The following is a 13229-nucleotide window of genomic DNA, read 5'->3' as shown; positions in this document are numbered from 1 at the left end:
CACACACACAAGCACACACAATCTCAGGCACACACACACAAACGTGTGCACATATACACACACACACACAGCATCCTGTTCTGTTCTCGACTTTAGAATTCACTGTTGCCATGGCAATGGAACGGAGCACGCTCTCTCTCTCTCTCTCTCTCTCTCTCTCCCCCCCTTCTCCCTTTTTTCTCTCTTTCTTTTTATATATCCTTCGTTCAGTCGACGCATGGAGGCATATACATATCCTCCTCTCGTTCTCGTTAAGTCTGACGTTAGATGGATGAGCTGAAATGCTGTAATGAAATTAATGAGATGAAGCAATAAACAGTTTCTATATTCATTTTATATTTTGCTCTAATCACGTCACACTGATGTGTTTTTTTTTTTGTTTGTTTTTTTTTGGTGTTTTTGTTGTTTGATTTTCCTCAGGAGAGGAGCAACGATTCCTGCCATGAGTTCCCTCTAAGAAGCCAAACCTAGAGAATCAGCTCCCACCCACGGGCAAGAGAGAAGGGGAGAGAGAGAGAAGGGGGGAGAGAAAGAGAGAGAGAAGAGTGGGGTGGGAAAGTGATTGCCAGAGACAGAAACAGAAAGAGAAAGAGAGATAAAGGGACCGAGAAAAAGAGAGAGAGAAAGAGACAGAGAGAGACAGAAGGAGGGAGAGAGAGAGAGAGAGAGAGAGAGAGAGAGAGAGAGGTGGGGGGAGAACAGTAGATGGATGCTGCCTGGACAGACTGGTCGGTACATTTTTCTGTAACGGAGACCAGGACACTGCAGAGATGGACGGGAAGGGAAGACAGATACCTCCAGGTAATTAGGCAAACGCAAGCATCTGCAAGCCACACACCCAGTCCTCCTCAAGCTCTTCACCCCTAATGCCAACCTACTGCTTAGTGCTCGCTTCTTAAAAGGCTTTATCTCAGATAACATTAGCTTACAAAGACCGCTCTCTAAATGTGATTCTGTCAGATGTCATCTCGCAGCATTCTTTGTGAGGTTCTGATGTTCTTCTAAACATTCCGTATTAGAACTCTTTTTCTGAACTGTTCTCCTTAAAGGGAGTTCGGAATGCTTCCTCTGAGAATCTCTGTCAAAGAACATTCTCTTTTCAGGGCGTCTATCCAAACTGTCTTCAAATGAAGAACCTTCTGTTAATGTCTTTTAATGTATTCCAAATAGTCCTCATTTTGAGTTTCTTTAGGGTTCGTCTCCAAACCCCGTATCTCATGAGACTCTCTGTGTATGTGTTCTCTCATCAGTATTGGTCTTAACATTGCCTTAGATGAGTTTATCCTCAAATGTTTTTCCAAGAGTACCACTGTTTCTCTTCTCCAGTGGGGCCTTGTCTTTTGAATTTTCCCCCAAACTTTACAAGGGTTTTTTACTTTTACTTTTGCTTCTTTCTGTGTCTAATTTTGATTTTTTTTTTTTTTTTGTGACCATGTAGTCTAAAGCTTTGGTGAGGTACTCTTGATGAGGATCTGGTGGGAGAAAAATATTTACCGATATTCTGTCTGCCTTTTGTCCTGTAGAGTCTCTTCTCTCATTGGTAGACACATGAGTCCTTGCTGCTGGTCAGTAGAGAGAGGCTCAGTCAGACTATGCTAATCTTGCATGGGGAAAGTTAAGCCAGAGACATTAAACTTAGTTCATCACCATGTACTGATCTATAATTCATCTGTGCATATTAGAACGATACAGACATGGGTAAAGGATCGTAAATGGACTGAATATTGTCCAGATCCTCTGGATTCCACTTACTTTCAGCGTTCTTTTGCATTTTTCTTTATATGTATGTGGCAATTTCATTTTGTCCTCCAAAATCTTTACGGTAAATATTATAGATTTTGTCTTCAAAATTCAGGTTTTTTTTTTTTTTTTCTCACAGGCAGGAGCAATAGTAGCCCATTCCCAACAGAAACCACTTACAAACAATGTTCCGCCTTTTTTTTAAAAAAAAAAATACTCTCTCTCCCAGCCAAGACCATGAAGTGCAGTAGTACTTTGGTTTCCATGAGAACAGGAGACCTTTTAACCTTTTGTGGTTGCTTTGTCAGTCATACTCCCTAACCGAATGCACTGAGAGTGGAGCCGAGAGACGAAGCACTAAGCGGTTTAGCATAATTCATGTGAACGTACACTGCCCGTTCACGGTCACCTTGAAAAGCCCATTCAAACACGTTCGCAAACACCATAACAAATCGGCTTGTTCCAGCATAACCAGCAGCATCGGCGTCGACTAAACGTGTTAATCTTCAGCGTTTGTCCGAGAGAGCTTATCATCAATACAGTCTCTGAGACCACATAGCTGTCTCAGCACCTTTAATAAATAACGCTGCCGGGCAGAGTGAGGAATAATCAAACCTCTGTGGAACTGTAGCAGCGATACATCAGATCTTATTCATTGTGATTGAATCAGGCTAATTCAGTCTTTTAATTCTGTCACCTCACACACCACGGGCCGAACAGACCTTGGGTTTGGCCACCAAGCTGAGCCAGACTGGACCATATTCTGTTACAGATGTGACAGACAGAGGAAGATGTTTTATGGCTGAATCTTTGGATCTATGTCACATTCAGAAGCATCTCTTCGTTTATGCTTTAATCATGATATCCGTGTGTCGTGCGTTTAATATTGGATGTGATGCTTTGTTTTGTCACATCTGTTACTCTAAGCCTCTTCTCAAATTTTCTCTGTTTACTCTCAACTCTTTTCTTTCATTCCTTGTCCTTTTTATGTGTATGTGTGTGTGTCTGTGGTATGTGTGTCTGTGTGCGTCTGTGTGTCTGTGTGTGTGTGTGTGTGTGTGTGCACGTGCGCCTGTGGTGTGTGTGTGTGTGTGTGTGTACGTGCGTGTGTGTGTTTTGTTGGGTTTGTGTGTGTGCGTCCCCTTCCTCACCCCTCCTAGCCATGGTGTGGTGTGAGCGGGGGATCCAGGTGCTCCTCACTACGGTGGGGGCCTTCGCTGCCTTCGCTCTGATGACAGTGGCCATCGGCACAGACTACTGGCTGTACGCACGTGCTTTCATCTGCAACAGCACTGCCAACTCCTCCCAGGATGACCCGCACAACAAGGACAAGAAAGACCCCGGGGCCCTCACACACTCGGGCCTCTGGAGGATCTGCTGCCTGGAGGGTATGTACACGGCCATTTATCTGTGTGTGTGTGTGTGTGTGTATGTGTGCCTTATCTGTGTGTGTCTGTGTACTTTGTGTATACACCTGTTTTGTGTGGGCGGGTGGGTGTGTGTGTATGTGTGAGAGCATGTTTATGTGTGTTTATTTGCGCATTTTGTTTGAGTATGTGAGTGCATGGTTTGCACACTTGTGTAATAAGTACCTCTTTTCAGTCTAGATTTCTAAATTTACAGATTGACCTTCTCAAACGCACACAGGCCTGGTTAACATGAGGAGAATCACACTCACAGTTCATCAGGCGGTCGTTCCCATGGTCTTTCTTTTTTGTACACGAAATTCCAAACAGTGGAGGCACTGGCTTCTCCAGTCTAATGGAATCTTTGTTCTTTATTAAGACATGCCGGAGTCACATACCTGTGGCTGTGCAGCAGAACTCTGATGGTGGCATTAGGATCTGCTGTTTTTCTGTTCCTCTTCCAGAGTGAAATTTGATTGGTCTATAGTTGCCACAAGGGGAAAAACTTAAGACGATGCTTAGACTTAGTTGCATGAGAAGAGTATTTACAAGCGGTTTAAAGATCAATTAAATTAGGCAGAAAATTCAAGATGAAAAACAATGTAGGTCTTCAAGGCTACATTTGCATGCAGGTGTTGATTTTGTGAACGTAGGTGAAACGTGTTTAAAAATGTCTGTAAGGCGTTTGAGCGCGGGCACCGATCGACGTGACGGCCGTGTGGTCATCGTGCCCTCTGGGGCGGACGATGCCGCTCAGGGAGAGAGAGAGAGACAGAAAGGGCGAGGGAAAGACAGGGAGAAAACAAACAGTCACAGTGGGGTGATTCCAGGGCACCTTGGGTGCCTGTCCCGCAATATGTCACAGCTACATGACCTTGCTGGAGTTTGAACATACAGGACAGTTTACATTAATAAAGAAGCGTTACAGGCAAACCCCAGGTGTCGGGATATTGCCGCAAACCTACTATACTGCTATAGGGTTCCAACAGCATCCAGCCTATGACGTCTCTGGTGTTTGTTGCACTGTTTCGTTCTGCTATGCACTGAAACAATATCGAAGACTTAAAAAAAAAAAAAAAAATAGAAGAAGAAGCCTGGTTCGGGTACCATGGTGACACTCATTATGTAAAATACGGAACGGTTCTATAAAAGGAACACGGCGTTTTATGCATCAGTTCAGAAGGATTCCGTTCCAGAATAGAATGCTTGGTATCTTTGAGTCTGTAGCTTGCGCTTTGATCAGTCAGAGTGATAATTCTGTTTTACAGAGCCCTAGTTGTGACATTGACATGCAAGGCAATGAGTGACTGTATTCATCTGCTTTCCGCACTCACACACCTAAAACTGTTCTGGTGGTTATGTTGCCATTCATATATGCAAAGGTAGCATGAAACTATAAATTATAAATGATTAAAAAAGTGGTGCGCTCAACCCTGCCTGGAAATATACTCCTCTTTAGGTGATAGCACATTTAAACCAGTGACAGTCACAATGTTAGGACCAGCATCTCTGACAGGAGGCACAGTGGAATGTTTCCAGGCTCCGAGGATCAGTGAAGCAGCACCAAAAGTTCTTCCGCTGGGTCCTGCAACCTCAGGAAGTAAGGAAAGACAAATAAGGGCAAAGAAGGGGCTGTGTGGTCTTGGCCAGGATCCAGGCACTGTGTTTGAAAAGCAGGACTGTATTATCTTCAATCACATTAGCATGAAACTGTCATGGTGTAACTGTTGTGACTATGGTAGGAAGTGATGGGTGTGGCCAATTAAGACCCCTTCCCATGTCTACTTAAACGTGCTCCTAAGCTTTGCCCAGCCCAGAGCTTCTCATAATAATAACTTAACAACTCCTGTGCCAAGGACCTGACAAACCACTGATACAGAATACGAATTAATCGAAAGACAACGAAAGAAAAGTAAACATAACACCAAAACAAACTGAGAAATTACAGAAGAATTTCTATAAATTACAAAGCAATCAGAACGTCACAGCACAGGTGCATTAAACAGCAACCCAGTAGATTCAACAGAGAGAAAACATTCTAGAAAAGTTTGGCATTTGTTAAATAAAGGTTAAATAAACGTGGCAACACATCCTTAAAATATGTCTTTCGTCCATTATCACTGTACAGGCAAAGAACTCTTAGAGAAAGTTTTGGGTTGTTTTTTTTTTTTTCAAATCTCCATCTCAGTTCAGAAGAGCAGTGCCCCCCACCACCTCCACCCCCTGTTTCTGCAGGCCTGCAGTTCTGTGCTCTAACGCACCTTACACAAATCAGATCGCTCAGGAGGCAGCCTGTGATTTGAATCAGGTGTGTGAGAGCAGGGACAGAGGGACACCGTGCAGTGCTGACTGCCTGCAGGACCAGGGAAGGTTCAAGGCAGGGATGGGAAAAGAGGGCCTTTGTTTTGGGTGAGTAATGGCATGGGGTTGGGTACTGGGAGAGTGGTGCTGATTGGAAGAATGCTGATGTTGAACAGAACTTCATACCAAACATGGTGGTGAGTCTTTGATCTTTGAGGTCGTTTGATGAAGTTTGTCTGAAGACCATGGGAACGTACCGAAATGTATTGGCTAAAAAAAGTTATTTTCCTCTTACCGAGAAATAGAAACATTGCCAAATGGAGGCGTCAGTTTTAGATTACATTCTCTTTTGGAGAAGTGCTTAAACTTTCCCCTAGTCTATTCTCCGTCTCTTAATCTGGAAATTACAGATAATATAAACCATTCTAACAATTCTCCAACAAAAACCGGGTCTCAAATAATGGCCGTTTGGGCAAGTAAAGGCCAGGCCCACAGCATTATTTACATCAGTCCAACAACATACAGTAGTTATGCTCAACACTCTGTTGCCATTAGTTTCACGTTTTAACAGAAATACCATACCGATAGTGTTCTAACTCACATGGACCGTTTTAACAGAAATACCATACTGACGGTGTTCTACCTCACATGGACTGTTTTAACAGAAATACCATACTGACGGTGTTCTACCTCACATGGACTGTTTTAACAGAAATACCATACTGACGGTGTTCTACCTCACATGGACTGTTTTAACAGAAATACCATACTGACGGTGTTCTACCTCACATGGACTGTTTTAACAGAAATACCATACTGACGGTGTTCTACCTCACATGGACTGTTTTAACAGAAATACCATACCGATAGTGTTCTAACTCACATGGACCGTTTTAACAGAAATACCATACTGACGGTGTTCTACCTCACATGGACTGTTTTAACAGAAATACCATACTGACGGTGTTCTACCTCACATGGACTGTTTTAACAGAAATACCATACTGACGGTGTTCTACCTCACATGGACTGTTTTAACAGAAATACCATACTGACGGTGTTCTACCTCACATGGACTGTTTTAACAGAAATACCATACTGACGGTGTTCTACCTCACATGGACTGTTCTAACAGAAATACCATACTGACGGTGTTCTACCTCACATGGACTGTTTTAACAGAAATACCATACTGACGGTGTTCTACCTCACATGGACTGTTTTAACAGAAATACCATACTGACGGTGTTCTACCTCACATGGACTGTTCTAACAGAAATACCATACTGACGGTGTTCTACCTCACATGGACTGTTTTAACAGAAATACCATACTGACGGTGTTCTACCTCACATGGTCTGTTTTAACAGAAATACCATACTGACGGTGTTCTACCTCACATGGTCTGTTTTAACAGAAATACCATACTGACGGTGTTCTACCTCACATGGTCTGTTTTAACAGAAATACCATACTGACGGTGTTCTACCTCACATGGTCTGTGGTCACTGAAGGACTATGTGTGTTAATGGCCCATTATTAGTATTCAGGGACATCACTGCCAAAACTCTCTCCTTCCTATGTCCTATGCGTTATTTCATTATTTCTATGAGTTATTTCATATAACAGCACGTCTTAACGGTACTTGGAAAAAGTCATGGAAGGGAAAAAAATGTCTGATTTTAGATGGCGTAGGTAGAGTAGGGACATGTCGGCCGGTGAGCTGGAAACAGAGGAACAGATTTTACCTTTAAACCTGTCAGATGTACCTTTGCCTACAAGTAGCATAACAGTGTGTCTAACACGCTCCTTATTTTTCCCAGTAATTAAAACGTTTGTTACCATGATACAGTATGTTATCGTTTGAGAATGTGTGGACCAGTACATCTCTATAGGATCAAAGCTTGATTGTTTTGTGTGACTTTTTTCCATTGGATATCTCATAGATATTACCAAATGTTGTTTTTTATTTGCCGGCTGTTATTATCAGCACCATATCATTATAATCTGACACAAACTGCCTGTAGTAGACCTAATATTTTTATTATACTTTTAATACAGTACAGTATAGGCTATATTCGAGTGGTAGGTATACCTGTAAATCCTTATTGGATAAATTAGAAATTAAACATTACTACAATATTACAAAATACACTTCTAAAAAAGGGCAAATCATAGATAATGGCCCGTCTCTAATAATAGCACGTCTAAAATAAAGGCCTGGTTCTTTCTTCTGTTGAGGTAAATAAAGGCCCCGGCCACTATTTGAGGATTTACGGTATGTATAAGAGTAGATCTGTAGGAGACAAATCCATGCAGTCATATTATCATAGGCAGGGTGTGTAGCGAATACAGCTGTACAAATAATTAAATGTGTGAGATCATTCTGCAGATACAGTTATATTTTAAGATGTTTTGCACCAACTAGGGCTAAATCATTGCAGTGAAATGCTAGTCTGAGTTTTTATCCTTTACTTGATTGTCATTATTTATCAAGAATCGGAATCATTTCGGAGCTTCCAGCAGTTACTCCGACTGGAAAGCAACACCTCCTTATAGGAAAAGACTGTGATATTTCAATTCCATCAGTCTTAAGTGTTGTTCGCAGTACAATGACGGGCGTAAATGTTGTATTTTTAGAGGAGTAACATCATTCCTGAAGTTAGGATGAGGATGGCAACGGTTCTGTTAATGGCTTTGCAACATTATGACAGCTCCATGTCACAGATATTATGAAAAAAAAAAAGAAAATCTTGCCATTCTATGTGTTATGTGCATTAAAGCACATAAATATGTACAGAATCCACACCGTAACAGAACTGATAACGTAAACCTTATTTTTTAAATGTTTGCTTTTGGGCCTACCCAGTGTGGTCCATGTCTTCACTGCATGGATCATTGTCATTTCCTCAGATCAGTGAAACCAAATCTAAACTCCAAGTGACAGCAGACATGTCAAACTCTCAAACCCTTAATAACCCCCTGATTGCTCACACCTGGAGGCCCTGCTGGCTTTCCTGACGGCTAGAGGATGTAACTGGAGAGACAGGGCTCTGTTTCCGACGTTTCACTCAGACTCTTTTACTCTGTTTTTATCCATGTTCATGTTAAGGAGCTGCGTGAGCGTTACATTTTTAAACAGGCCGCACCTCTTGTGAAAAATGATGGATTGAAACGGTTTTGTTAACAATACTTTCATACGATAAATGAGTGACGGTAATAAATAATAACTTCTAGAAACAAATTTGAAAAATTCCAGAAAAGAAAAAGAAAGGAAAAGAACATACTAATGAATAATTTAATAATGCTGAAATGATCTGGGTCTTTTTCGCTGAGGAATTGGAGGTGTAACTGGGGAAACAAGGCTTTGTTCCAGAATAAAACATCCGCTCTGGTTACAGGCTTAGCGTGAGGTCTACTGTAATTTCGACAGTTAAATCTTGAGCATTCGGTGGACGGGCTGTATGTACATATATAAAGCAGTGCTCTATATGTTCAGCCCCGAGAGACAGGATGAGACTGACAGTAAATATCAAGAGTGTTTTACTTTTATAATCATATAATGTATTTATTTTGCCATACCCAAGGAGGGAAAAAAAAGGAAGACAGCAGTGCATGTCAATAGCTGTGATTACACGGTGAGTCACTGGAGGTCAAAGATGTGACCCTCTCATTTTTCCATTTGGTACTGAAGCCGAGGAGAGAAAAACAAAGTGGTATTGCGCATTAGTCATCTCTCCCTCTGCTCAGCGCAAACACACGGAGACCCATAGTTTTCTTTCTTTCCTCAGCACTAGTGTACAGGCCTGTGTGTTGTACTGATAATCATTAAAAGAGAGTGGATTTGTTAAAACAAGGTATCTGATAGGACACGGAGGGCAGGCATCTCCCCGTCCCTCCTTTTGTTTGTGTGCATCTCTCTCTTTTTCTCTGACGCTCACTCTCTTTCATTCTCCCATTCTGCCTCTGACATTCTTTCATTCTCGCTCTGTGACATCTTCATTCTCTCTCTCTCTCTCTCTCTCTCTCTCTCTCTGTCTCTCTGTCAGGACTGAAGCGTGGGGTTTGCTCCCAGATTAATCATTTCCCTGAGGATGCTGATTATGACCAGGACGCAGCGGAATACCTCTTACGTGAGTCAGTGTGTGTGTGTGTGTATGTGTGTGTGTGTGTGTGTGTGTGTGTGTTTTTGTATGATGCGTGTGTGTGTGCGTGTGTGTGTGTGTGTGTTTGCGTGCGTGCCAGTGTGTGTTTGTGTGTGTGTGTGTGTTTGTTTGTGTGTGTGTGTGTGGGTCTGCAATAATGCGTCTGAAGTGAAGATCATGATATTATTAAAAATATTTTGGGCTAGACAAGAACAGTGTTGTCACCTCTAGTATTTTTTATTTACTTTAAAATAGTACTTCAATATCTTATGATGACATAATAGATAATAACATCTGATAGCTTACATAATATCTGCACTTTAAAAGAAACTTAAAGCAGTTGTTTGTTATTTGTTAACTTGATTATGCATCTGCCTGCTTTCAAAATATACGACATAATTTACTTCTGGTAAGCAGTTAACAGTGAGCACTGTGAGCAGTTTGGATTGTAGTTTTGTTCTCAAATTCGCTGAATGTTGCAATAGTAGCATCTATCTCAATGTGCAAGTCAAGTATTAGGAACAAAGCCATTTCCAGCCTCTCTGGGTTTTAATGTTGTGGAACAGACCAGAGCACACCTCTGCAGCGTTCTATACTGTTCCCCCTTTGGTTATAGGTCATTGCTTTATGTTAAAGGAGCTTGTCAACCTTCATTTATGTCCTTCTCTCTCTCTCTCTCTCTCTCTCTCTCCATGTCTTTCACTCTCTCTCTCTCCATGTCTTTCTCTCTCTCTCTCTCTCTCTCTCTCTCTCTCTCTCTCTCTTCTCTTTCTCCTCTTGTAGGTGTAGTCAGAGCCTCTAGTATATTTCCAATCCTTAGTGCTATTCTGCTGTTGCTGGGCGGAGTCTGCGTTGCGTCCAGTCGTTTCTATAAGAGCAAGAGACACATCATTCTGGGGGCAGGCATCTTGTTTGTGGTGGCAGGTAACAGCAATGTCTCTCTGGCTGTGTCCGAAATGGCATACTAGTGTACCGCATACTGGCCCAGTATACACTGTGCACTGCACACTACTCCACACGCTAGTATACAGTATGGTACGCAATTATGAGAACTTTCGTGTAGTGTACTACACGTTTACTATCGGCTGGGCTATCTGTTCTGTTAAAATCGTACAACACACGACTACCACAAATATCTATCAAAAGTAGCCCTATAAGAAAGCATATGAAGACTTATTACACCAAAATATGCCACTGATACATTTATATTCGGAACTGCAGCTGCAGTTGAAGTTGTAGCCGCTTCTGTCGCTGCCCACCATGTCTTTTGGATTTTTTGACAGTTGGAAATCACCGCGCTGCTTCATGGGATGTAGTAGCCGACGAAGTGAGCTCCGGTTGTCTACTGCAAATTAATAGTACATCATCCGGGTTACTGTCGTGTACTGCAAAAGTTTTATTTTTCATGTTCTGCATACTACTTACTCCTTTTTACGTCAAGATCAGTATGCGAGTAGTATGTAGTATGCCATATTGGACACAGCCTCTGTCTCTCTTTGATAGACGTTTACATATATCAGTGACGCTGCTACAGCTTTCCTAATACATCAGTGATGTCTTCATAAAGAGTGTTTTATTAAAGAGTGTTTTATTAAAGAGTGTTTTATTAAAGAGTGTCCTTACAACGAGTCCAAAAGATCCAGTGACCCAGCGCAGATAAGGCCATGACTTATCACAGTGTATGGTTAAGATACCAATTACAGACACATTATCACTGATTCATCTTAATGAAGCCAAACGTTATTCTCTGTCATTCTGATACTTCTGCATGTACGTATCGTGTAGTGTAGTCTTCTTGAGGTAGGGGGTGTGGGATTCTAGCTTTTTACTCTTCTCTCTGCAAGTCCTCAGATATCCACCACTGGTTCTAGAGGGGCTTTTTATTACATGAGGTTTCAGTTGGTTGAGAAGAACAATCGTGAAAGGCAGTGAGACAGCACACCCTTGGCTTTATTTGCCCGTCTCACCTCTCCTCTTCCCTCTTTCCCCGTACCTCTCTCGTTCTTCCTCCTTTCTTCTCTCTGTGTAGGCCTCAGTAACATTATCGGGGTCATCGTGTACATTTCCGCCGCGCTGAGCGACATCTCGCCCAAAAAGGACGAGGACAAGAAGTGGCACTACTCCTACGGCTGGTCCTTCTACTTCGGAGGCCTCTCCTTCATCCTGGCCGAGGTGGTGGGGGTCCTGGCCGTAAACATCTACATCGAGCGGAACAAGGAGCTCCGCTGTCGCTCGCGCACCGACCTCTTCCGCAGCACCACCAGCGCCATGCTCCGCCTCCCCAGCTACCGCTTCCGCCGCCGATCCCGATCCAGCTCCCGCTCCACTGACCCGCCCCGCTCCCGCGACCCCTCCCCGACCGCCGGCAAGAACTTTGGCCCGCCCCTGGCCGCCGGCCCGCCGCCGTTTTCCGTGGCCACGCTTCCGAACCCGCACACGCACTCCGGAGGCGGCGTCGGCGACATCTCCATGTACACGCTTGGGAGAGAAGCCAAGCTGGGCGGGGCCGGGGCGGGGCCGCCGCCGCCTCTTTACGGCACGGTGGACCGCGCCACACTCTACCAGCTGCACAACTACTTCCCCACCAAAGAGGGAGGAGGGGGGGCCCTCATGACTGGCACCCTGCCCTCCCTCTCTAAGTCTAACCTGGCGGCGTCAGCGCAAAGCACAGGTGTACCCAGTGCCCCTCTCAACACCTCGTCTTCCACCGGCCCCCTCCTCTCTCAGCAGCCCCCCCCGCTGGCCTCGTCCACAGCCACGCTGGAGAGGGACCGAGGCCTGGGCACGCTGGACCGGCTGGGCAAAGGAGACAGCTCCAACACAAACACACTCAACAGGAGAACTACACCTGTTTAACGCCAACCTTCTCGGGGAGGGGGCGGGACAGAGGTAGGGTGGGGCCGTGCTGGCATGAAGAGGGCGAAATATGGTGTGAGAGGAAGGTGGGGGGCGGGGGGGGAAGACAAGGGAGGGGTAAGAAACAGCAGGTAGTCTGATTTCATAGGAAACTTGAGAAGGCAATATATCCTCTTTTTTTCTCTCCGTTTCTGTTTTTTTGAAATACCGTGAATATGAACATGGTTCATATGTAGTTCCATCGACGCCATGAAATGAGTATGGATTCATTTTTTGAAATACTTGCTGTGTGTGATGGTAGTTGTTGGGTTCTTCAGCTCTCTCATCCATTCTCTCATTCCTTCACTCTCCAGTGCTCTCTCTTCATTGATCACACCACTGTAACTTCTTTACAATTATAACATAGCTGTTGATTTGATTATCGTAATTATTAGTGCTGGGTTACCCTATATACATTTTTAAATGTACTATGAACTGATTAGTTAAATGAAATATATAATTTGTGTAAAATCGATTTATTAAAATTTGATCTATATTTATTTATTTATCTATTTATTTATCTGTCTATTTATTTATTTATTTATTTTAAGCTGTACATATACAGTTGCAAAATTGTGACATTTTATTATTATTATTATTATTATTATTTGAAATATTATGAATATTTATTATTATTGTCCCTTCTTTCTTTTTCTTGTTTCTCTCTTTTTTCTTTTTTTTTAAACAAATATAGAAATATTTAGATCTGTGGGTTTTGTCATTGTAATCATAAATGTACTAG

General features: G+C 43.0%; 1 protein-coding gene across 1 annotated transcript; it reads left to right on the top strand.

Moving 5' to 3' along the window:
* Positions 1-770: 770 nt before the first annotated feature.
* On the top strand, positions 771-12448 carry cacng8a (calcium channel, voltage-dependent, gamma subunit 8a). Its single transcript, XM_030789116.1, has 5 exons — positions 771-801; positions 2901-3128; positions 9497-9580; positions 10376-10516; positions 11622-12448. Exons 1-5 carry the CDS (start codon positions 771-773, stop codon positions 12446-12448), a joined length of 1311 nt encoding a protein of 436 aa, XP_030644976.1.
* Positions 12449-13229: the final 781 nt, after the last annotated feature.

This window comes from Chanos chanos, chromosome 12 (genome assembly GCF_902362185.1).
Source record: "Chanos chanos chromosome 12, fChaCha1.1, whole genome shotgun sequence".
NCBI lineage: Eukaryota > Metazoa > Chordata > Actinopteri > Gonorynchiformes > Chanidae > Chanos > Chanos chanos.
This window is presented reverse-complemented; position numbering and strand designations above follow the sequence as displayed.